The sequence below is a fragment of the Notolepis coatsorum genome (assembly GCF_963971535.1).
Source record: "Notolepis coatsorum genome assembly, chromosome: 1".
NCBI lineage: Eukaryota > Metazoa > Chordata > Actinopteri > Aulopiformes > Paralepididae > Notolepis > Notolepis coatsorum.
In genome coordinates, this window is record NC_140165.1 from 166,655,459 (window position 1) to 166,682,750 (window position 27,292).

The following is a 27,292-nucleotide window of genomic DNA, read 5'->3' on the forward strand; positions in this document are numbered from 1 at the left end:
GCCCGCTCGCCAAATCTCTCAACCGAAGTACAGCCACTAGATGTCTCCACTCCCGAGTCACAGAGGGAGAAACCGCACTCCTGCAACACGTAGAGCGGCTATGGACCTTGGAACAAATGCCCTTTAAGAACGGAAAGAAAGACATTCGCTCTAAAGATGACATTTACGCCATTCACATCCTCGAGACAGGGACCAAGAGAGTCCCGGTCAACGGCGTGTTGAGATACGCCACGCCACTCCTGCGGCGAGAAGGAATGCCTACTTTCCACGCCAAGACAGACGCCACAGAACGGTACCTGCTGAACACGGAGCGGCGCTTAGCCAAGAACCCCGCCCAAGAGAGTGTATACCGCGCTGAGATTGAGAAGCTCATCACAGCGGGACACGTCACAAAGATGGACATTAAAGAGGCTGACCAGACCACTGAATCGTGGTACGTGCCTCACCACAAGGTCCATCACAACGGTAAAGACCGCATAGTATTTAACTGCAGCTACCAGATCGGATCCCAAAATCTGAATAAAGAGTTACTGCCCGGTCCCACACTCGGCCCCTCCCTACTCGGCGTTCTACTCCGCTTCCGCCAGGAAAAGGTGGCCATCAGCGGGGACATTAAAGGAATGTTCCTGCAGGTGAGATTAGTAGAGGCGGACAAGCCCCTGTTACGGTTCCTATGGAGAGAGAAGCCAGGAGATGAGCACCCAGCCATCTACCAATGGGAAGTCCTCCCCTTCGGAACGACGTGCAGCCCCTGCTGTGCTACATTTGCACTACAGAAACATGTAGCAGAGGACCCAGCAGCGGACGAAGAGGTCCGACACAGCGTAAAGAACAGCTTCTACGTAGACAACTGTCTACAAAGCCTTTCAACCCAAGAAGAAGCCGAGGCTCTCCTGATTAAACTCCGCGCCTCATTGATCAAAGGCGGCTTTGATCTCAGGCAGTGGGCCAGCAGCGATCCGCAAGTACTGCGCAGCCTCTCCTCCGAGGACAAGGCAGCCAGCAGCGAGACCTGGATGGCTACAATCCCGGGAGAAACCCAGGAGATGACCCTGGGATTGGTGTGGCGATTCAAAAAAGATTCGCTTCACTACAGACACAAGCCCCTGACTACGGAGCAGGGAAGGCCGGCGGCGGCGCCGACCACCAGACGGAGTGTGTACACAACACTCGCCCGACAATATGACCCGCTAGGATGTATTCTACCGTACACCACCAGGGCAAAAATGATTGTACGAGCATTGTGGGACAAGGACCAGGGCTGGGACGACCCCATTCCCGCACACCTTGCATCCACCTGGAGAGAGTGGGAGATGGAGCTCCACTCACTCCCAGGCGTTAATATGCGCCGAAGCTACTTCCCACCCACGGTGAGGCCAGAGACATGTAAAATGGACTTACACGTCTTCAGTGACGCCTCAGAGGTCGCATACGGATCAGTAGCCTACTTGCGGGCCCAAGACCAGGGGGGAGAGGTCTACACAGCATTTGTCCTCGCCCGCTCGAGAATAGCCCCACGCAAGCAACAATCTATCCCACGTCTAGAGCTCTGCGCAGCCCTAGCCGGAGCGCACCTAGCCACGCTCATCCAACGTGAGCTCACCATACCGGTGTCTAGAACAATCCTGTGGTCAGATTCCACGACGGTACTCGCCTGGATCAAATCGGACTCATGCAAGTACAAAGTCTTCGTGGGAGTCAGAGTCACCGAGATTCAAGACTTAACCGAAGAGTTAACCGGAGAAACAGAGTGGCGCTACGTTGATACAAAACAGAACCCAGCTGACGTCATCACCCGGGGGATGCCCCTGGATGACCTCACCCGTCGCAATGTCTACAGTGACGGCCCCGCATTCCTAAGACTCCCGGAAGGACAGTGGCCCATGCCTATCCCGAGGGAAGCAAGTCCAGAGGAGGTGGAAAATAAGAAGTCTGTGTTCTGTGGATTGAGCACCGTAGCCTCCACCGACCCTAACATAGACGATTGCACGTCCATAGAGAGTGCACAACAAAGAACATTCCTGCGGTACCACCCGGAGTGCAAGTCCCCCGCTGATATGTCAGCAGCTAACTACGAGGAAGCAGAATTGCTTCTACTGCAGCGAGCCCAGAGAGACTCGTTCCCCGATGAATTGGCCTGTCTACAGGGAGGAAAGCCCGTCCCATCCGACAGCAGATTAATTCATCTGGCCCCCGAGAGCGACGCTCATACCCTCCTCAGAGTGGGTGGTCGCCTACGCAGAGCCCCCAATCTACCGGATGACATTAAATACCCGATCGTATTGAACAGCCGACACAAGGTCACAGAGCTGATTATAAAGAAATACGATGAGGATGTACATCACGCAGGAGCAGAAAGAGTCTTCGCGGAAATCAGACGTCGTTACTGGATCCTACAAGGAAGAGAGGCGGTACGACGCTTCCAGCGAACATGTCTAGACTGCCGCAAGTGGCGCGCGCAGCCCAGCATACCAAGGATGGCTGACCTTCCTCCATGTCGCCTCCGAATCGGTGACAAGCCATTCCACTCAACGGGTATGGACTGCTTTGGCCCGCTGCACATAAAGAAAGGAAGAGGAACCGAGAAGCGGTGGGGTATTGTATTCAAATGCATGACCACCAGAGCGATACACATCGAGCTTCTCCCGACCATGAGCACAGACTCATTCCTTATGGCCTTCCGTAGATTCACATCACGGAAAGGAAGACCGTCTACCCTATTGTCCGATCATGGGACAAACTTCAAAGGCGGCGAAAGAGAGCTGAGAGAGAGCTTCCAAGCTATGGGCCCAGAACTTAAGACCCACCTCGCTCCCGCACAGGTTGATTTCCAATTCAACCCCCCAAACGCACCCCACTTCGGTGGCACTTGGGAACGAGAAGTGCGCTCCATAAAGACAGCCCTGTACGCAGTACTTGGGGCCCAGACTGTGGCGGAAGAAGTCCTAATGACAGTCCTCACGGAGATTGAGGGAGTACTTAACTCGAAGCCCCTCGGATATGTCTCCAGTGATGTGGCGGATATCGACCCAGTTACCCCCAACACACTCCTGATGGGGCGGCTAGATCCTGCATTACCACAGACAATGTACCGGCCTGAAGAAGCGAACGGCCGACGAATGTGGAGGTACAGCCAAGTATTAGCCGACAAGTTTTGGAACAGTTTCCTACTGCACTACCTACCGTCTCTACAGACCCGCCAGAAGTGGGTAAAGGAGAGAGACAATTTGACAGAAGGAACAGTCGTCATGATTATTGATCAATCACTGCCCAGAGCTATGTGGCCGGCCGGCCGCGTAAGCAAAGTGATCACCGGTGCCGACGGCAAGGTCCGAGCAGCTGAAGTGCTCGTCCAGGGTCGCACTTACACCCGTCCCGTGGCGAGGCTCATAGAACTGCCTCGACTCCCAGACACAATCGATGATGACCATGACCCTACAACCCTATGACTTTGTGAAGTTGACTGACCCCTACAGCAAACCCTTATGTGTAAATAGACAACGCGATTAATCTGTCTCTGTTTAACTGATTAGGTCTGGGACCAATCAGGGGGTGGCTGTTGTGAAGGGCCAGATTAAACCGAATATATATATTTATTTATATATATATATTTAATTGTATTTGTATATTCTCTAATATTCCCTGATATCCCTTGTATATTCCTTGTACAATATGCATTGAATATCCATTCTAGCCTACTGAACATCCCATAATAGTCTCCATTCTACTATTGGTCGAGACCTTGGTGCCAGGCTGCCATACCCCTCAGACCCAGTTCAAGCGTACCGCTCCACATGTACGAACAAGTCCTAGTTCCGCGTAGGAATCTAGCTACCGCACCACTAATGGGACTATTTGTTCATAGTGCGTATATATACTGCGCTACTAAAGTAGGACTTCCTTTTCAGTCCAGTTTCTTACCCTCCAATAGAGTCACAGACGTAAAGCCTCCCCGCGACGCCACGTGTGGGAGTAAGGCCAAGTGCGCCTACCATCGGTATTGAGACATCGTGTATATTAATATTTGAAGTCATATTTGGCACTATATCGTCGAGTTGGACGTAGTCTATTAAGCTAATAATAGTCTGTTAATATATAGTGCTTCGTGCGGTGAGAATACTACCGTAGTCAGTACCCCATCGTTTCGGGCAGAGAACTGGCTGCTTACCCAGGGTGGTTGACCCCACGTGAAGCTGCACCCGAGGAGCCCCAGAGCCGACGAGCGAGTGGACCTGTATACCGGATTATTCTACCGACGACAGCCCGCCTTCCCAGGCACGGATTATGCTTTGTATACTTTGATTATTCCATGGATAAAGACCCCCGACACTGCCGTGTGTTGGAACCCCCCCCCCTGGAGAGGACGCAAGGTGAGGAGACGCTCTGCAAGACGAGGTCGCTTCACGTCTCTCCCCCGTGGACCGGAGAGAGCCGGCCCACAAAGAGTCCACCTGCTTTCATCTGTGGTCCAAGGATCGCCGGCGCATTGAACGGCACTACAGTGGGTTCACCTGGGATACCCTTGGCCGGATGAGGCAGCCGGATTCTACCCCCCCCCCCCCCTCCTACTCCTGTCGGCTTACAAGCGACCGGATTAACCCCCTCTAGTGTATCCAGTATATAATCATTAAAGTATCATTGCTGTTATTCCTTAAACTATTCCAGGTCGTATATGTACCACCTGCGCCTTCAGAGATTGGACATTCTCTATTGATATACCGACGAATACTCTTGCCATAAAAGTGCATACTAATTCCATTCATAAATGTGATTGATTTGATTAAGTGCTTGCTCTACACACCATCGCTGTGTAGAAATAAAGACCTATTTCTAATTCGTACATTTGTGTTGGATCCGTTTCATCTACGTGACAGTGTTCATCATAATATATTTATGCCGTGTACTGGGTGGCCGAATATTAAGTACAAAGGTAGTGGTAGTAAGTATCATATCTAGTAATACAGTCAGGGAATTGTACCCCTCAGTTACAGTCGTAGTACCCTTGAATGAGTGCTCCTGCTACGAGTCTTCAGGGTATTCTTGTTTACCAGAGAGGAGATCCGGTACAAGAATCTAGTTAGTTGGTTGACTTTTTTTTTATTACATTGGATGCCATTTTGTCACTGGAAAGATTAGCCTCTAGGATGGAACCCAGGTAGGTAATATCTTCTTTCCTTGTGACAATATTGTCACCCACTGTAACTGAGAAGCCGTCGGTCTTGCTGAGTTTGTTATTTGAACCGAAGAGATGTATCTGTATGTCATGTATGTCACATATGTTATGATGAATTGAAAATGGGGGACCCTGATGTAAACAAGACGAAAGTCTTTCTCTGGTCTGCATCCCCTTAACAATTGTGTGTATTGAGCTGTACTGTATTGTACCCATTCTGCAATCTGTTAATAAAGTTTTCAATCAACCAATCAATCAGACTTACTTTTCTCCAGCGGCTGAGTGAGTTCTGCTCCTACAAGCCAGTCAGTAGAGGACTCGTTCTTTAGGGCCAGCGGGACGAACAGCGAGGTGTCTGGCGGTCTGGCGGAAGAGTTATTAGACGAGACGGTTCGACTGGAACCTGGAGGAGAGAGAGCGATGTTCTGGTTAAACATCGCCGGGCATCCGAGCACCCTGCCCCGGGGAGCCAGGACCCTGTGTGCCCGAGAGAAGACCTGCAGAACCCGGTTTACAGACATCCTGTCCGAGTGTCCGGGTTTTAAATATAAACTATATATATACTAGTACTGGCTAATAGATGCCATGGTGTTCATTAAGTCGCGATTCAATAAATGTTTATATTTGCATGGCAGTGTTTCCGAAATGCTCACAGAGGAGGTCAACATATATTTCCTCCTGGCTAACAACGTGTGATAGGACCCGTCGGAGCATAGCTGCCTACACATTTGCCTAAACGTTATAGAGGGTTATACAGAAACATGTTATTTTAAGTGATGTTATAGCAAGTCCTTGTCTCAACAATACAATTATTTCATAAATAATGATTGGTGGTGCATAAAAAAATATGTTTGCATTTTCTGGTGAGACAATAATGTAATTTTGGAACAGGCACATCCAGAGAAGGCATGTGGAGGAGGAAACACTACAAGGACCCTCTAAATTAAAGGTCATGTGACTTTGATTCGTTTTTCAGGAAAACGAAACAAACATTGATTGATTGAAAACTGTATTAACAGATTGTAGAATGGGTACAAGAATACAGTACTGCTCAATACACACAATTTTAATTAATCGTAACATTTATGACATACACGATTGATTGAAAACTTTATTAACAGATTGCAGAATGGCTACAATACAGTTTGATTGATTGATTGAAAACTTTATTAACAGATTGTAGAATGGGTACAATACAGTACGGCTCAATACACACAATTGTTTTTTTTTTATCCACTTTTTCTCCCATTTTCTATATTTTCTCCCATCCCAATTTCGTATCATCCAATTCAACCCTCCCCTGTCACGAACGCTGTTTCTTGCCTCCTACAAGCCGGCTGCAATGTGGACTAAGTCATACATAGCACAAGTCCCCTCCGGTACTTGAGGTAACAGCAGTCGCATCTTTTCACCTGCGCAGCTCGATCTCTCAGTGGCGAGGAGTAACGCGTGGGAGGCTCACGCTGCCCCCGACACTTCCTGATTCTACTGCGCAGGCGCACCAACCGACCTGTAGGAGTCGCTGTCCACAACACCCGATCCCCACCCATCAGTTCCCCACCCCCTAATACGGCCAATGTGTATTAGTATGAACGACCAGCTAAACTGAAAGCAATGTGGAACGCTGGGCTCGAACAGGTAAGCCCAGCGTCTCCGTCATTCGTGGCGAGCGCCTTGCCCACTACGCCACGTAGCCGCCCCAATACACACAATTGTTAAGGGGATGCAGACCAGAGAGACTTTCGTCTTGTTGAAAATGGGGGACCCTGATGTAAACAAGACGAAAGTCTTTCTCTGGTCTGCATGACTGCATCCCCTTAACAATTGTGTGTATTGAGCTGTACTGTATTGTACCCATTCTGCAATCTGTTAATAAAATGTTCAATCAATCATGACATTTCTGACATACAGGTATACAGTACTGTTACATTTGTGACATACAAGATATGCAAATATACAGTACTGTTAAACAGAGATCCTAACAGAAACTATATACATACGAGGAGGAGGAAACTGTACATTGGGAGGGGGGGGGGTTGGACTTTTACGGGGGCCGTACAGATATATATCATGACATACAGATAAACAGTAGGCTACTGTTACATCCAGACATTTATGACATACAAGATACAAATATACAGTACTGTTTAAGAGAGTGTTTCTTGTCATGTTCTTTCTCAAACTTGAGAAAATAAAATACACTATCAGGGGTTCAAGTACAACATTTTACAACATATGGCAGCCATGTTAACGAGCTACAGCGTCTGCCTCCCGGTTGATCCCGATGTTCACCTGCTCTCTCAATAGTCTTGTTTGCTGGGTCGCTCCTTCTCATGTGAACTGCACTGCTATGTCTGTCAGGCCTCTCCTTTTTGGGTGAGCTGCCGACCTGGTGTCCAAGGGGTCTCTCCTTCCTGTGTGAATTGACCTGCTGGATCTACCGGAGCTCTCCTGTACCTGTCGAGCGGACACTGATTAGAAAGGGATAAAAACATGATAAAAATGCAAGCACTTATTTCCATCATGGTCCCTGGTATTAAAACAGGACATACAACATAAACACTCAATCAACATAAAACAACATCATAAAACATTAAGATACAATATGCATATACAGTTGAAATAAAAGAATAATAAATAAATATGCTACCCTCTCTTTCCTATGCCGATAACCATGATCGTACATGCTTTTTGAAGCCAGTTAACCCGGGGGCCTGTTTAATGCTGCTAGGCAGGCTGTTCCACAGTACTGCAGCCGAGTAAAGAAAGGTCTGCTGGCCGTACGTAATGAGTTTGAATCATAGTTAATGAATGTCTTGTTGTAATTCTTATATACATAAAAGCGGATTCAGCTTTTTTTGCTCCGATTTGACGTCAGTTTGCATTGTTAGTGTTCACATGTGTGGTTCCGTCAGTGATACTGTATATACAGTAAGTAAAGATAAAGTTTGAATGAGTTAGTGAACTGGTGTTTTAATTTCATACCACGCTGCCTGTTTGCTATTTCAGCACCAGGCACTGTCCACAGACTTTATTCATGTTGAGCAAGCGCTACATTGCACCTGGCTGCCTATAGCCTACCTGTTATTCACTCTCAACATGGATAAAACAAAGTATAATAAGCATTCTTTAGGTGGTGGTAGTTTCTGTTTGGACATTATAGCTTAAATATATAGCCTAGACTAAAATTATATTCTCAAAATAATCTGCCCTAGACCATCATTCCTCCCTCTGATTTATTACTGGTGATAGTTTATAATACTTTATTTTGTATGGTAAGGTTGCTTGGTCGAGATGTAAGAAACATTAGTATTTGTTCTATTTGCATCTATTATGCCCTTACTGGAAAACTACCATCTTACATCACAAAATGCAACTATGGAATGGAAATTTGGACTCTGTTAAATGACTGGCTCATGCTTCTGGTCGCCGAGCCTGTTCTGAATTTGGAAAGTCAGCCTTTTTTCTTTTGAGCATTTTACTGCTTTATTTCGGACAGGCCCGACAGAGAGGAAGGTTGGAAGAAGACATGGGGGAAAGACATGCGGCAAGGGTCGCCGGGTCCGGGAGTCAAACCCGGGATGTCCGCATTGCACTGCAGCGCAGCTACGTGGTGCGCCCCCCTGGCTCCCTCCGAAAGTCAGCCTTTTTGTTTAGTCTCCAAACACATGGAGCGATCTTCAACACACCCTACAGATCAATACTCATACACTAGATGAATACTATCATACCCTACAGCAGGGGTCAGCAATTAAGTTTGGCCTCGGGCCACATTTTTTCCAAGCCATTGTATGGCGGGCCAGAAACAAAAACAATGGCTAATTGAATATGTTGATAGTGAAAACATTTTAACTCTGTGACAGACCACCTTATAACTAAGACACACATTTGTGGCAGAGGCAGAGAATGGACAAAATAAACGAACTGCATAGGTGGCATAATAAACTGTAAACGACATACACATTTGCACTGAACATTATACCTTTACCTTTTTGCCATTTTATTATAAAACCAGAGACAAGCGTCTCGCTCTTATCGGTCTATCTTACATTACGCGCAACCAATGCGTCTATCAGACGGCCCTTTCTGTGGAGCGCACTGGACTGTTGAGAAACAATAGGAATTTTCCATTGGTTCTCCCAGTCCACGTGACCATTTCAATATTTTTTTCAAAATAATCTGACGGGGCAGATATAATTGCTGGCGGACCAATTTAGGCGCGCGAGCCGCCTATTGCCGACTACTGCCCTACAGATCAATACTCTCATACATTACAGATCAATACTCATAACCTCTGGGCAGTTGATCATGGTCACAAATTGTTTCAATATGTAACCATTTATCTTTAGTTTATTTTAACATTGTATAACTCAACGTCATTGTGAATGAGGGTAAGCTCAATGATCTATCAAGATTTAAATAAAGGTTTGAATGGATTGTATTGCTGCAATAATTGTTTATGTAAGCTACATGTATTTATGCACTCAAGTACCGATTATTGTATGTATGCATTTATTCCTGTGTTCATATTGTATTGTTTTCATATCGTGTTGTGATTATTGTTTATGTATTATTTTCCGACATTCATTGTACTGTATTATTGACTGTTGTCTACTGTTTTTTGTTGTCCTACCAACATACAGTAGTCAGCCTACATAGGAGGTTTTTAACCTCAAGGGTCTCCCCTGGTTAATATAAAAACAAACTAGTCAAACCATCAGTATAAAGTAGCTTTATTCATGGATTGCTCCAAGTTATAAGTCAGGGTAAGAGGGTATATATACAAGTATCAGTCATCCACACAAGCCAACAGTATGAGGGGAAGTTGTAGAAAACTTAACATGCAGGCTGGCAGATGGGGACAGGGGCAGTTTTTATTTAATTAATTTCTATTTTTTTTTGGGCATTTTAGTATTTCGTCATTACCTTTACAGGCACTGAAACCAAACCCAACACACACTGCCTGTATAGTGTTCAGAAAGCTTGGAAGACAATGGAACAGACAGAAAAGACAAACAAAGGAACATCAACTATTATGGTGTGCAGGAAGAAGACCATGAAGGAACAATGGTTTTCAGAAAGGAACCCAAGATACATCAGATACACTGGGTGAAACATGGTAAAAAAGCATGTTGGTGGACATGAAGCAAACAGTACTATTGTACTCTGATATAACAAGTAGCTAGCCATATACAGTATCGTAGTTAGTGAAATACAATATAAGTAGTTAGCCATATACAGTATTGTAGTTAGCGAAATACAGTATTGTAGTTAGCAAAATACAATATAGCTAGCCATATACAGTATTGTAGTTAGCCATATACAGTATAATAGTTAGCTAAATACAATATAAGTAGCTACTAGCTAGCCATAATATTATACAGTATTGTATTTGGCGATATACAATATAGGTAGCTAGCCATATACAGTATTGTAATTAGCCATATACAGTATCGTAGTTAGCGATATACAATATAAATAGCTAGCCACATACAGTAGTGTAGCTAGCCATATACAGTATCATAGCTAGCGATATACAGTATTGTAGCTAGCCATATACAATATAAGTAGCTAGCCATATACAGTATCGTAGCTAGCGATATACAGTAGGCTATAGCAGCTAGCAATATACAATATAAGTGCAGTACAGTCATGGTAGATGTGTTTATGTATGTGGACTTGGCATAAGATGACTAGGACTTTCCTGGCCTTCAAGCAGAACGAGGTGTCATCACCAGAGACTGAACTGGGCCACGAGCATGTACTCTATCACCCAGCTCAGCCTGTCGCAACATCACTGTCCACTCCTCAGCTCCTAAACTACACCCAGTTCAGCCTGTCGCAACATCACTGTCCACTCCTCAGCTCCTAAACTACACCCAGTTCAGCCTGTCGCAACATCACTGTCCTCTTCTCAGCTCCTAAACTACACCCAGTTCAGCCTGTCACAACATCACTGTCCTCTTCTCAGCTCCTAAACTACACCCAGTTCAGCCTGTCGCAACATCACTGTCCACTCCTCAGCTCCTAAACTACACCCAGTTCAGCCTGTCGCAACATCACTGTCCTCTTCTCAGCTCCTAAACTACACCCAGTTCAGCCTGTCGCAACATCACTGTCCTCTTCTCAGCTCCTAAACTACACCCAGTTCAGCCTGTCGCAACATCACTGTCCTCTTCTCAGCTCCTAAACTACACCCAGTTCAGCCTGTCGCAACATCACTGTCCACTCCTCAGCTCCTAAACTACACCCAGTTCAGCCTGTCGCAACATCACTGTCCACTCCTCAGCTCCTAAACTACACCCAGTTCAGCCTGTCGCAACATCACTGTCCACTCCTCAGCTCCTAAACTACACCCAGTTCAGCCTGTCGCAACATCACTGTCCACTCCTCAGCTCCTAAACTACACCCAGTTCAGCCTGTCGCAACATCACTGTCCACTCCTCAGCTCCTAAACTACACCCAGTTCAGCCTGTCGCAACATCACTGTCCTCTTCTCAGCTCCTAAACTACACCCAGTTCAGCCTGTCGCAACATCACTGTCCACTCCTCAGCTCCTAAACTACACCCAGTTCAGCCTGTCGCAACATCACTGTCCTCTTCTCAGCTCCTAAACTACACCCAGTTCAGCCTGTCGCAACATCACTGTCTGTGTGTGTTCAGAGCAGGACCCAGTCATACCAGCATCACAGTGATTTCTTTTAAACTTTTATGTAACAGTGTATTACAGTGCAGCGTAGTAGAAGTAGATCTTGTGTGGAGGAAACCGTCAAATAGAAAGAAAAAAAAGAGTGCACCCACAGGTAACACACATTAGATTAAATTAGTAGCACAGATCAAAGCTCGAGAGAACAGAACAGATCAAAGGTAGAGAGGGAACAGAACAGATCAAGAAAGAACAGATCAGGGGTCAATTCCAGATATTTACAGATGAGTCTTCCTCGCATCTCATCCTCGATTCCTCAGTGGAACATGAAAGGGAAATGAGTAGGAGATGTGAGAAGAGGAAGCAACCCGTTTAGAAAGAATGAAAGTCCTCGTTCACTCGCATGCCATTTTGAACCGTTTGTGGGAGGAGCTTTATAAGTTTACCAGCCTAAGTCACTTCTGCATGAGTACAGTATACACATTGTACACACTGCTGGAGGAGACACACAAGGAAACTTCATGCTACTTCTGTGCGTTTCCTGATGCTCTGGAACGGCCTTAAATTGGCGACAATCTTTCACCTCCTGGGTCATGGAGGAATCGAGAAGCGGGCAGAAAAGTGGCAATTTTTTTACTTGAACTTGAGGACTGCATACTTTTTTTGCAAAACAAAACAACATACTTTATCCTTATAGCACATGCATGAGCCTGGTCTCTTTTGAAAGATGACATTCTGAAGTTTCTGATTCCAGAAGGGAAATTCACTTTTAGTGCTAACGTAATAGAGTAACATAGGTCTGAACTTGAGTTGTAAAAAAACCTTGTTACTCAAGTTTTTCTGTAGTAGTTAGTAGTCTAGAGGTAGTATTTCCCCAGAAGGTGGTATGGCTTACAAATCCAGACGGAGCCATAGCCTGAAGCCTTATGTAGTACATATCCAAGTTTCATAAAGATCCATTCAGAAATTAGTGATTAGGAGTGATTTTGGTAAACTGTGTACAAAGAAAAACTCAGTTTTCTCATAGACTTCAATTCATTTGGCTGTTTTGCTCTTCCTGTTTTCGTGTTTCTTCGTGTTTTTTGTTTTTATTATTTAGCTCCCCATGTGGGGTATCATTGGAAAGCCACACTCATTGGTTACAACGATCCATAATCATTTTCGAGATCGGATCTAGATTGACGGAACTACTGCAGCCTGAGTCGGGAGTGGTATTTTGCACAATACCGTGTACTTTGCACAAGCCTCAAATACCGGCATGTAACTCAAGAACCGCTGAACAGATTTTGTCGGGTTTTGTCGCTATCGACAGGCAACAAATACGCCTTCAATTCGATAAATATATTGTATTACAAAATATGCACACTCGAGCCACTAGGGGTCGCCAAAGTGCCGGTTGCAAAAAATTCGGGGGGACGTTGCAGCTTAAGAGGTTTTAACTGTTGTAATGGACCCCAGATGAATGCTGGCTTCAGTTTCTTCAGTACACATGATCAGTGGCTCAATGATGGTACACATGCAGGTGGATGTTTAGGCTGTGGGCGGCCATCTTTCCTCCCACAGAAGTCCTGCTGTCCTGAATGCATCAGCGATTGTATCACTGTATCACCAATAACAAATCACAGCATCCTGCCCACAAATAACAAGACCAATTATAGCGCTGGATGCCTACCGACTGTCCAATCAGAGTGCTGGATGCCTACTAACTGCGCTATCAGAGCTCTGGATGCCTACTGACTGTCCAATCAAAGCACTGGATGCCTACTAACTGTCCAATCAGAGTGCTGGATGTCTACTAACTGTCCAATCAGAGCGCAGGATACATACTAACTGTCCAATCAGAGTGCTGGATGCCTACTAACTGCGCTATCGGAGTGCAGGATACCTACCGACTGTCCAATCAGAGCGCAGGATACATACTAACTGTCCAATCAGAGTGCTGGATGCCTACTAACTGCGCTATCGGAGTGCAGGATACCTACCGACTGTCCAATCAGAGCGCAGGATACATACTAACTGTCCAATCAGAGTGCTGGATGCCTACTAACTGCGCTATCGGAGTGCAGGATACCTACCGACTGTCCAATAAGAGTGCTGGATGTCTACCAACTGTTCCACCTTCTCAGAGCAAACCAATCAATCACTACATTCAAATGAAAATAAATGCAACAATTCATGAGTCTTTATCCAGGTGATAGAACATATCAACTGAACCAATATGACAGTACAATATGACAAATGTATGGAGAGAGACACTACACAGAATGTGGTCCGAGGTATGCATAGAACTAGAACAGATAGAGAGGACATGCCATAGAGTGATGTGGTCATGGTCTCATCTGGACGGAGCTGAAGAGACTACATTGAACCGACGAGGACGGGAGACGGTCGCAACTGTCCATTGATTCATCGAGCAATTGTTTTACCCATTAAATCTAAACAATTAATATTCATCCAAAAAATAAATAAGAAAAGAAACTGAAGATGTAACATTTTCATTTAAGTTTAGTTTTATTTCCCCAGCTAAAGCATGCACTTCAACAGGTTTTTGAAGAGCCTTTTTGAACAATCCTAGTGCTTTGGAATTAAATTAATATTATTCCTCTCTTGTATTGCCATCAGACGAGATGCTTTTGATCATTTAACAATCGACTTATTCAATTGAGTCGATTAATTGTGGCACTCCTAATGTCCAGCCAGAGCTTGTGGTTGCCATCTTAAGTGTACCAGTCTCACTGGTATGATCAAACCGGGTTACAATGGTAGCCATCTTAAGTGTACCAGCCACATTTCAACCCATACACGCTCCCATAGAGGCCTTACATACAATGTTTGTGTAATTCTCTTTCTTCGAACATGGCTGCCTGTAACAGTTGGTAACCACTTTAGAAAGAAAATGCCTAATTGTGTGGAAACAGTGGAAAAGCATTATATTACTGTTCCACTGTGACTTTGTTTACAAGATGCAGGAATACAGTAAGTCACCAGATTATTAGTTTTGTTGATCTGTCTCATATCAACACATAGCAACCCTTGTTTTGCACATAGCAACCCTTGTTTTGCACATAGCAACCCTTGTTTTGCACATAGCAACCCTTGTTTTGCACATAGCAACCCTTGTTTTGCACATAGCAACCCTTGTTTTGCACATAGCAACCCTTGTTTTGCACATAGCAACCCTTGTTTTGCACATAGTAACCCTTGTTTTGCACATAGTAACCCTTGTTTTGCACATAGCAACCCTTGTTTTGCACATAGTAACCCTTGTTTTGCACGTAGCAACTGTTGTTTCTTCCAACATGGAGGACCGTCTAAACATGGTGTGCAAGGTCTCAGCAGTACTGTTGACAGGTCAGAGGTCAAAGCCAGGCAGAGTGCTCCCTCCTCTCTTCTCTTCTCTCTATTCAGCAGGAACGAGTAGTGTGTTCATGTGTGGGTCCTTTTGTGTATCTGTGTGTATTTAAGTGTGTTGTGTCACGTTCAGCACACACCGATTGTAGGAAAGTGTGTGTGTTGGATTTGGCGTCACATCTCACAATGTTCATCACTCAGCCATTAGGATTTAGTTCAGAGAGAGAGAGAGAGAAATTAGTGTTTTTCAGTCAGATAGCCCTCACACTTACAGCTGTTTAGCAGTGAGGGAGGCGTGTGTGTGCGTGTGTGTGTGTGCGTGTGTGTGTGTGTGTGTGTGTGTGTGTGTGTGCGTGTGTGTGTGTGCGTGTGTGTGTGTGTGTGTGTGTGTGTGCGTGTGTCAGTCCATCAGCATGGTCCTCACATCTCGGGCTGCTCGGCGGTCAGCGGTTGTGGGCGGGGCTCCGGAGACTCATATCGCTGATGGAAATTCCTCTTCCTCATTTTCTCTGGAGCCTTCCTCCATAACACGATCTCCTAGAGAGCAAGACAGAAATGGAGAGAGGGACAGACACACAGAGAGAGAGACAGATACAGAGAGAGCAACAGACACCAACATACGGACATAGAGACAAACAGAAATAAAGAATTAAATAAGTTTCAAGTTTCAAGTTTCAAGTTTCTTTAATAGTTGTCATACAGAAGTACAGAATACTTTCATACAAAATGCTTCTTACTGTTACGCTCCAGAGACTGTGCTAGACAAGATAGTATCAAAATTATTAGTATTAATTAACCCACTAAATGAGAACAATGGAGACATTCTGGTGTGATGTGATGTCATTCACCTTTTTTAAAGCCTCCAATCCTTCCCACAATGCATCACACACGTGTCACTTGTTTGATAAGCAGCTAACATTGCCTAGCATGACAAGTCGAAAACTTGGGGGGTTGTTTCATGTCCCGATGTGTGTTTTATGTTGTATGTATGTTTAAATTAATAATTTAAAATTAAAAACAAGTTTTGCACGAAAAAAAGAAGATATTTAAGTTTAGATGTTGACATAGAAGTCTAGTCATGGATGTAAACAACTTTTGGAGACGCTCGTCATCGCTGAAGACAGCCGTCATCATTATATTGCTTGGCAACAAACTTTCTGATCTTTCCATAATTACCAAGAATCCTTGGATACAATCTAGCGTTCGCTACAACTGGACTGTCCCATTGGAAAATGTTGTTTCTTATTGAGGGCGTGTGTGTGCGTGCATGCGTATATTTACCTGTTGTTTGAAGTACCTCCTATCCTCTTCGTCGACCAGCACCAGGTTCAAGAAGTACCGGACAGAGAACTTCTTGTTGACGTCTCTCATGGTGGCTGTGAGGTCATATCCTGTCAGGAAACACATGACAAGAGCCTCATTTACTACGGTTTCTTTTTTATCCACTTTTTCTCCTCCATTTTTCAAAAAAATTTCCCATCCCAATTTAGCCGTGCCAATTCTCCCCTCCCCCGCCTTGATCGTTGCTCGCATGTGCCCCCCACTGGCCGGTCGTAGGGAGGATAGAAGCCCATCACATGTCCCCTCCGATACATGTGGAGGCAGCCAGTCACATATATATTTTTTTTTTTTTAACTCAATTTTTATTTGCATTTTTGTATTACAAGCATCAGTCACATCTTTTCACCTGACTCTCATTGGCGAGGTGTAACGTGTAGGAGGCTCACACTGCCCCCGCCATTTTCCTGTCTTTGCTGTGCAGGCGCCCTGACCGACCTGTAGGAGTCGCTGTTTACAGCGTCCAGATTACCACCCATCGACTTCCCTCCCGCTAACTCTGCCAATTGAGTCAGTATGACGTCCGGCCCAAGCCGGAGGCAACGCTGACAGCCGGATTCGACCGGTGTCTCTTGTGTTGGTGACGAGCGCAATGTCCGCTGCGCCACCCAGCCGCCATCCTCATTTACTACTGTTAAACCTAGGGACAAGCCTACAATCCGCTAACAAAGATACCCTCATCGCCGCCAAGTCTGCCTATTTTTCCACCATCATCAATGATTTCAAGCCCTCTCCACCGTGAACAACCTCCTAAAGCCCTGTACCGACACCATCTCCACCGTGAACAACCTCCTAAAGCCCTGTACCGACACCATCTCCACCGTGAACAACCTCCTCAAGCCCTGTACCGACACCATCTCCACCTGAACAACCTCCTAAAGCCCTGTACCGACACCATCTCCACCTGAACAACCTCCTCAAGCCCTGTACCGACGCCCTCTGCACCTGAACAACCTCCTAAAGCCCTGTACCGACACCATCTCCACCTGAACAACCTCCTAAAGCCCTGTACCGACACCCTCCACCTGAACAACCTCCTAAAGCCCTGTACCGACACCCTCCACCTGAACAACCTCCTAAAGCCCTGTACCGACACCATATCCACCTGGACAACCTCCTCAAGCCCTGTACCGACACAATCTCCACCGTGAACAACCTCCTCAAGCCCTGTACCGACACCATCTCCACCTGAACAACCTCCTAAAGCCCTGTACCGACACCATCTCCACCTGGACAACCTCCTAAAGCCCTGTACCGACACCATCTCCACCTGGACAACCTCCTAAAGCCCTGTACCGACACCATCTCCACCTGGACAACCTCCTAAAGCCCTGTACCGACACCATCTCCGCCCTGTACAGACGCCCTCCACCTGAACAACCTTCTAAAGCGCTGTACCGACACCATCTCCACCTGAACAACCTCCTCAAGCCCTGTACCGACACCATCTCCACCTGAACAACCTCCTAAAGCCCTGTACCGACACCATCTCCACCTGAACAACCTCCTCAAGCCCTGTACCGACACCCTCCACCTGGACAACCTCCTCAAGCCCTGTACCGACACCATCTCCACCTGGACAACCTCCTCAAGCCCTGTACCGACACTCTCCACCTGAACAACCTCCTAAAGCCCTGTACCGACACCATCTCCACCTGAACAACCTCCTAAAGCCCTGTACCGACACTCTCCACCTGAACAACCTCCTCAAGCCCTGTACCGACACCATCTCCACCTGGACAACCTCCTCAAGCCCTGTACCGACACCATCTCCACCTGGACAACCTCCTAAAGCCCTGTACCGACACCATCTCAACCTGAACAACCTCCTAAAGCCCTGTACCGACACCATCTCCACCTGAACAACCTCCTCAAGCCCTGTACCGACGCCCTCTGCACCTGAACAACCTCCTCAAGCCCTGTACCGACACCATCTCCACCTGAACAACCTCCTCAAGCCCTGTACCGACACCCTCCACCTGAACAACCTCCTAAAGCCCTGTACCGACACCATCTCCACCTGAACAACCTCCTCAAGCCCTGTACCGACACCATCTCCACCTGAACAACCTCCTCAAGCCCTGTACCGACACCATCTCCACCTGAACAACCTCCTCAAGCCCTGTACCGACACCATCTCCACCTGGACAACCTCCTCAAGCCCTGTACCGACACCATCTCCACCTGAACAACCTCCTCAAGCCCTGTACCGACACCATCTCCACCTGAACAACCTCCTAAAGCCCTGTACCGACACCATCTCCACCTGAACAACCTCCTCAAGCCCTGTACCGACGCCCTCTGCACCTGAACAACCTCCTAAAGCCCTGTACCGACGCCCTCTGCACCTGAACAACCTCCTCAAGCCCTGTACCGACACCCTCCACCTGGACAACCTCCTAAAGCCCTGTACCGACGCCATCTCCACCTGGACAACCTCCTCAAGCCCTGTACCGACACCATCTCCACCTGGACAACCTCCTAAAGCCCTGTACCGACACCATCTCCACCTGGACAACCTCCTCAAGCCCTGTACCGACACCATCTCCACCTGAACAACCTCCTCAAGCCCTGTACCGACACCATCTCCACCTGGACAACCTCCTCAAGCCCTGTACCGACACTCTCCACCTGAACAACCTCCTAAAGCCCTGTACCGACACCATCTCCACCTGAACAACCTGCTAAAGCCCTGTACCGACACCATCTCCACCTGAACAACCTCCTCAAGCCCTGTACCGACACCATCTCCACCTGAACAACCTCCTCAAGCCCTGTACCGACACCATCTCCACCTGAACAACCTCCTAAAGCCCTGTACCGACACCATCTCCACCTGAACAACCTCCTCAAGCCCTGTACCGACGCCCTCTCCACCTGAACAACCTCCTCAAGCCCTGTACCGACACCCTCTGCACCTGAACAACCTCCTCAAGCCCTGTACCGACACCCTCCACCTGAACAACCTCCTAAAGCCCTGTACCGACACCATCTCCACCTGGACAACCTCCTCAAGCCCTGTACCGACACCATCTCCACCTGAACAACCTCCTAAAGCCCTGTACCGACACCATCTCCACCTGAACAACCTCCTAAAGCCCTGTACCGACACTCTCTCCACCTGAACAACCTCCTAAAGCCCTGTACCGACACTCTCTCCACCTGAACAACCTCCTAAAGCCCTGTACCGACACCATCTCCACCTGAACAAGCCCCTAAAGCCCTGTACCGACACCATCTCCACCTGGACAACCTCCTAAAGCCCTGTACCGACACCATCTCCACCTGAACAACCTCCTCAAGTAGGGATGGGAATTGATAAGATTTTATCGATACGATTCCATTGTCGATTCTGCTTATCGATCCGATTCTTTATCGATTCCCTTATCGATTCCTGGTACATTTATAATTTAAATAAATAAATTGGAAATGCAACAGAACTAAGCTGGTTAGAATAACAACATGCAACTTGACATTTCTGATTGTCATTTATCATTTATTGTCAGAAAAATACAAAAACTGTAAACAAATTAATTAACTATAGGCCTACACTTAAATAAAATGTATTTGAGAACTAATTTAATCTATTGAACTGTAGTTGCATTCAACAGGTCGTTATTGCAAAAGACAATTTGTTAGCAATAACCTACCTGTATAAATAAAGGCCAGCTCAGTGTTCTCTCTCTGCAATGAGCATGGCTATTTAGCTAGATAGTGGCTAACGTTACTTTACCATGTAAATTAATGACTAGGATGCAAAGCACTTTCAGTTTTCACTGCACACACAAAACGGTCGCAATATCGAGCCCTTTAGGTTTTCCTAGTCAAGGAATCAAATAGTCTGCTATGGCTGCATGCGTGGCGCTAACGTTATTGTTTTTAAATGCGCAACTGTCGGAAAAACATGGCATCGATAAGAGGAATCGATAGTCATGGAGGCATGCGATTCCAGGAATCGGACAATTAGGAACCGGTTCCCAATCGATTCCGATTCTCGATTCCCATCCCTATCCTCAAGCCCTGTACCGACGCCCTCTCCACCTGAACAACCTCCTCAAGCCCTGTACCGACACTCTCCACCTGAACAACCTCCTAAAGCCCTGTACCGACGCCCTCTCCACCTGAACAACCTCCTAAAGCCCTGTACCGACACCATCTCCACCTGAACAACCTCCTAAAGCCCTGTACCGACACTCTCCACCTGAACAACCTCCTAAAGCCCTGTACCGACGCCCTCTCCACCTGAACAACCTCCTAAAGCCCTGTACCGACACCATCTCCACCTGAACAACCTCCTAAAGCCCTGTACCGACACCATCTCCACCTGAACAACCTCCTCAAGCCCTGTACCGACACCATCTCCACCTGAACAACCTCCTAAAGCCCTGTACCGACACCATCTCCACCTGAACAACCTCCTCAAGCCCTGTACCGACACCATCTCCACCTGAACAACCTCCTCAAGCCCTGTACCGACACCCTCCACCTGAACAACCTCCTCAAGCCCTGTACCGACACCATCTCCACCTGAACAACCTCCTCAAGCCCTGTACCGACACCATCTCCACCTGAACAACCTCCTCAAGCCCTGTACCGACGCCCTCTCCACCTGAACAACCTCCTCAAGCCCTGTACCGACACCATCTCCACCTGAACAACCTCCTCAAGCCCTGTACCGACGCCCTCCACCTGAACAACCTCCTAAAGCCCTGTACCGACGCCCTCTCCACCTGAACAACCTCCTCAAGCCCTGTACCGACACCATCTCCACCTGAACAACCTCCTCAAGCCCTGTACCGACACCATCTCCACCTGGACAACCTCCTAAAGCCCTGTACCGACGCCCTCTCCACCTGAACAACCTCCTCAAGCCCTGTACCGACGCCCTCCACCTGAACAACCTCCTAAAGCCCTGTACCGACACCATCTCCACCTGAACAACCTCCTCAAGCCCTGTACCGACACCATCTCCACCTGAACAACCTCCTCAAGCCCTGTACCGACACCATCTCCACCTGAACAACCTCCTCAAGCCCTGTACCGACGCCCTCTCCACCTGAACAACCTCCTCAAGCCCTGTACCGACACCATCTCCACCTGAACAACCTCCTCAAGCCCTGTACCGACGCCCTCTCCACCTGAACAACCTCCTCAAGCCCTGTACCGACGCCCTCTCCACCTGAACAACCTCCTAAAGCCCTGTACCGACGCCCTCCACCTGAACAACCTCCTAAAGCCCTGTACCGACACCATCTCCACCTGAACAACCTCCTAAAGCCCTGTACCGACACCATCTCCACCTGAACAACCTCCTAAAGCCCTGTACCGACACCATCTCCACCTGAACAACCTCCTAAAGCCCTGTACCGACGCCCTCCACCTGAACAACCTCCTCAAGCCCTGTACCGACACCATCTCCACCTGAACAACCTCCTAAAGCCCTGTACCGACACCATCTCCACCTGGACAACCTCCTCAAGCCCTGTACCGACGCCCTCCACCTGAACAACCTCCTAAAGCCCTGTACCGACGCCCTCTCCACCTGAACAACCTCCTCAAGCCCTGTACCGACACCATCTCCACCTGAACAACCTCCTAAAGCCCTGTACCGACGCCCTCTCCACCTGAACAACCTCCTCAAGCCCTGTACCGACACTCTCTCCACCTGAACAACCTCCTAAAGCCCTGTACCGACACCATCTCCACCTGAACAACCTCCTAAAGCCCTGTACCGACACCCTCCACCTGAACAACCTCCTAAAGCCCTGTACCGACACCCTCCACCTGAACAACCTCCTAAAGCCCTGTACCGACACCATATCCACCTGGACAACCTCCTCAAGCCCTGTACCGACACCATCTCCACCGTGAACAACCTCCTCAAGCCCTGTACCGACACCATCTCCACCTGAACAACCTCCTAAAGCCCTGTACCGACACCATCTCCACCTGGACAACCTCCTAAAGCCCTGTACCGACACCATCTCCACCTGGACAACCTCCTAAAGCCCTGTACCGACACCATCTCCACCTGGACAACCTCCTAAAGCCCTGTACCGACACCATCTCCGCCCTGTACAGACGCCCTCCACCTGAACAACCTTCTAAAGCGCTGTACCGACACCATCTCCACCTGAACAACCTCCTCAAGCCCTGTACCGACACCATCTCCACCTGAACAACCTCCTAAAGCCCTGTACCGACACCATCTCCACCTGAACAACCTCCTCAAGCCCTGTACCGACACCCTCCACCTGGACAACCTCCTCAAGCCCTGTACCGACACCATCTCCACCTGGACAACCTCCTCAAGCCCTGTACCGACACTCTCCACCTGAACAACCTCCTAAAGCCCTGTACCGACACCATCTCCACCTGAACAACCTCCTAAAGCCCTGTACCGACACTCTCCACCTGAACAAACTCCTCAAGCCCTGTACCGACACCATCTCCACCTGGACAACCTCCTCAAGCCCTGTACCGACACCATCTCCACCTGGACAACCTCCTAAAGCCCTGTACCGACACCATCTCAACCTGAACAACCTCCTAAAGCCCTGTACCGACACCATCTCCACCTGAACAACCTCCTCAAGCCCTGTACCGACGCCCTCTGCACCTGAACAACCTCCTCAAGCCCTGTACCGACACCATCTCCACCTGAACAACCTCCTCAAGCCCTGTACCGACACCCTCCACCTGAACAACCTCCTAAAGCCCTGTACCGACACCATCTCCACCTGAACAACCTCCTCAAGCCCTGTACCGACACCATCTCCACCTGAACAACCTCCTCAAGCCCTGTACCGACACCATCTCCACCTGAACAACCTCCTCAAGCCCTGTACCGACACCATCTCCACCTGGACAACCTCCTCAAGCCCTGTACCGACACCATCTCCACCTGAACAACCTCCTCAAGCCCTGTACCGACACCATCTCCACCTGAACAACCTCCTAAAGCCCTGTACCGACACCATCTCCACCTGAACAACCTCCTCAAGCCCTGTACCGACGCCCTCTGCACCTGAACAACCTCCTAAAGCCCTGTACCGACGCCCTCTGCACCTGAACAACCTCCTCAAGCCCTGTACCGACACCCTCCACCTGGACAACCTCCTAAAGCCCTGTACCGACGCCATCTCCACCTGGACAACCTCCTCAAGCCCTGTACCGACACCATCTCCACCTGGACAACCTCCTAAAGCCCTGTACCGACACCATCTCCACCTGGACAACCTCCTCAAGCCCTGTACCGACACCATCTCCACCTGAACAACCTCCTCAAGCCCTGTACCGACACCATCTCCACCTGGACAACCTCCTCAAGCCCTGTACCGACACTCTCCACCTGAACAACCTCCTAAAGCCCTGTACCGACACCATCTCCACCTGAACAACCTGCTAAAGCCCTGTACCGACACCATCTCCACCTGAACAACCTCCTCAAGCCCTGTACCGACACCATCTCCACCTGAACAACCTCCTCAAGCCCTGTACCGACACCATCTCCACCTGAACAACCTCCTAAAGCCCTGTACCGACACCATCTCCACCTGAACAACCTCCTCAAGCCCTGTACCGACGCCCTCTCCACCTGAACAACCTCCTCAAGCCCTGTACCGACACCCTCTGCACCTGAACAACCTCCTCAAGCCCTGTACCGACACCCTCCACCTGAACAACCTCCTAAAGCCCTGTACCGACACCATCTCCACCTGGACAACCTCCTCAAGCCCTGTACCGACACCATCTCCACCTGAACAACCTCCTAAAGCCCTGTACCGACACCATCTCCACCTGAACAACCTCCTAAAGCCCTGTACCGACACTCTCTCCACCTGAACAACCTCCTAAAGCCCTGTACCGACACTCTCTCCACCTGAACAACCTCCTAAAGCCCTGTACCGACACCATCTCCACCTGAACAAGCCCCTAAAGCCCTGTACCGACACCATCTCCACCTGGACAACCTCCTAAAGCCCTGTACCGACACCATCTCCACCTGAACAACCTCCTCAAGTAGGGATGGGAATTGATAAGATTTTATCGATACGATTCCATTGTCGATTCTGCTTATCGATCCGATTCTTTATCGATTCCCTTACCGATTCCTGGTACATTTATAATTTAAATAAATAAATTGGAAATGCAACAGAACTAAGCTGGTTAGAATAACAACATGCAACTTGACATTTCTGATTGTCATTTATCATTTATTGTCAGAAAAATACAAAAACTGTAAACAAATTAATTAACTATAGGCCTACACTTAAATAAAATGTATTTGAGAACTAATTTAATCTATTGAACTGTAGTTGCATTCAACAGGTCGTTATTGCAAAAGACAATTTGTTAGCAATAACCTACCTGTATAAATAAAGGCCAGCTCAGTGTTCTCTCTCTGCAATGAGCATGGCTATTTAGCTAGATAGTGGCTAACGTTACTTTACCATGTAAATTAATGACTAGGATGCAAAGCACTTTCAGTTTTCACTGCACACACAAAACGGTCGCAATATCGAGCCCTTTAGGTTTTCCTAGTCAAGGAATCAAATAGTCTGCTATGGCTGCATGCGTGGCGCTAACGTTATTGTTTTTAAATGCGCAACTGTCGGAAAAACATGGCATCGATAAGAGGAATCGATAGTCATGGAGGCATGCGATTCCAGGAATCGGACAATTAGGAACCGGTTCCCAATCGATTCCGATTCTCGATTCCCATCCCTATCCTCAAGCCCTGTACCGACGCCCTCTCCACCTGAACAACCTCCTCAAGCCCTGTACCGACACTCTCCACCTGAACAACCTCCTAAAGCCCTGTACCGACGCCCTCTCCACCTGAACAACCTCCTAAAGCCCTGTACCGACACCATCTCCACCTGAACAACCTCCTAAAGCCCTGTACCGACACTCTCCACCTGAACAACCTCCTAAAGCCCTGTACCGACGCCCTCTCCACCTGAACAACCTCCTAAAGCCCTGTACCGACACCATCTCCACCTGAACAACCTCCTAAAGCCCTGTACCGACACCATCTCCACCTGAACAACCTCCTCAAGCCCTGTACCGACACCATCTCCACCTGAACAACCTCCTCAAGCCCTGTACCGACACCCTCCACCTGAACAACCTCCTAAAGCCCTGTACCGACACCATCTCCACCTGAACAACCTCCTCAAGCCCTGTACCGACACCATCTCCACCTGAACAACCTCCTCAAGCCCTGTACCGACACCCTCCACCTGAACAACCTCCTCAAGCCCTGTACCGACACCATCTCCACCTGAACAACCTCCTCAAGCCCTGTACCGACACCATCTCCACCTGAACAACCTCCTCAAGCCCTGTACCGACGCCCTCTCCACCTGAACAACCTCCTCAAGCCCTGTACCGACACCATCTCCACCTGAACAACCTCCTCAAGCCCTGTACCGACGCCCTCCACCTGAACAACCTCCTAAAGCCCTGTACCGACGCCCTCTCCACCTGAACAACCTCCTCAAGCCCTGTACCGACACCATCTCCACCTGGACAACCTCCTAAAGCCCTGTACCGACGCCCTCTCCACCTGAACAACCTCCTCAAGCCCTGTACCGACGCCCTCCACCTGAACAACCTCCTAAAGCCCTGTACCGACACCATCTCCACCTGAACAACCTCCTCAAGCCCTGTACCGACACCATCTCCACCTGAACAACCTCCTCAAGCCCTGTACCGACACCATCTCCACCTGAACAACCTCCTCAAGCCCTGTACCGACGCCCTCTCCACCTGAACAACCTCCTCAAGCCCTGTACCGACACCATCTCCACCTGAACAACCTCCTCAAGCCCTGTACCGACGCCCTCTCCACCTGAACAACCTCCTCAAGCCCTGTACCGACGCCCTCTCCACCTGAACAACCTCCTAAAGCCCTGTACCGACGCCCTCCACCTGAACAACCTCCTAAAGCCCTGTACCGACACCATCTCCACCTGAACAACCTCCTAAAGCCCTGTACCGACACCATCTCCACCTGAACAACCTCCTAAAGCCCTGTACCGACACCATCTCCACCTGAACAACCTCCTAAAGCCCTGTACCGACGCCCTCCACCTGAACAACCTCCTCAAGCCCTGTACCGACACCATCTCCACCTGAACAACCTCCTAAAGCCCTGTACCGACACCATCTCCACCTGGACAACCTCCTCAAGCCCTGTACCGACGCCCTCCACCTGAACAACCTCCTAAAGCCCTGTACCGACGCCCTCTCCACCTGAACAACCTCCTCAAGCCCTGTACCGACACCATCTCCACCTGAACAACCTCCTAAAGCCCTGTACCGACGCCCTCTCCACCTGAACAACCTCCTCAAGCCCTGTACCGACACTCTCCACCTGAACAACCTCCTAAAGCCCTGTACCGACACTCTCTCCACCTGAACAACCTCCTAAAGCCCTGTACCGACACCATCTCCACCTGAACAACCTCCTAAAGCCCTGTACCGACACCATCTCCACCTGAACAACCTCCTAAAGCCCTGTACCGACACTCTCCACCTGAACAACCTCCTAAAGCCCTGTACCGACACCATCTCCACCTGAACAACCTCCTCAAGCCCTGTACCGACACCATCTCCACCTGGACAACCTCCTCAAGCCCTGTACCGACACCATCTCCACCTGGACAACCTCCTAAAGCCCTGTACCGACACCATCTCCACCTGAACAACCTCCTAAAGCCCTGTACCGACACCATCTCCACCTGGACAACCTCCTAAAGCCCTGTACCGACACCATC

The 27,292-nt window shown here is 48.4% G+C and overlaps 2 protein-coding genes across 4 annotated transcripts in view; both read right to left on the reverse strand.

The window, feature by feature from the left end:
• supv3l1 (SUV3-like helicase) overlaps nt 1-5,815 on the reverse strand; it is a 127,007-nt gene extending 121,192 nt beyond the window's left edge. The window contains exon 1 of the mRNA XM_084332828.1: nt 5,439-5,815. Coding sequence (XP_084188954.1) covers nt 5,439-5,694 — 256 coding nt within the window. The 5' untranslated portion in view covers nt 5,695-5,815. The remainder of the gene's footprint in view (nt 1-5,438) is intronic.
• A 904-nt stretch (nt 5,816-6,719) lies between these two features.
• vps26a (VPS26, retromer complex component A) overlaps nt 6,720-27,292 on the reverse strand; it is a 46,366-nt gene continuing 25,793 nt past the window's right edge. Inside the window, exons 8-10 of one of the 3 annotated variants that reach the window (XM_084332734.1) lie at nt 16,452-16,561; nt 15,595-15,707; nt 6,720-7,630 (exon numbers count right to left, since the gene is read on the reverse strand). In XM_084332734.1, the coding sequence (XP_084188860.1) occupies nt 7,531-7,630; nt 15,595-15,707; nt 16,452-16,561 (323 nt within the window). In that variant the 3' untranslated portion in view covers nt 6,720-7,530. Of the gene's footprint in view, nt 7,645-9,890; nt 15,708-16,451; nt 16,562-27,292 lie in introns of those variants that run through there. The other 2 variants (XM_084332735.1, XM_084332736.1) reach the window with 2 other exon arrangements.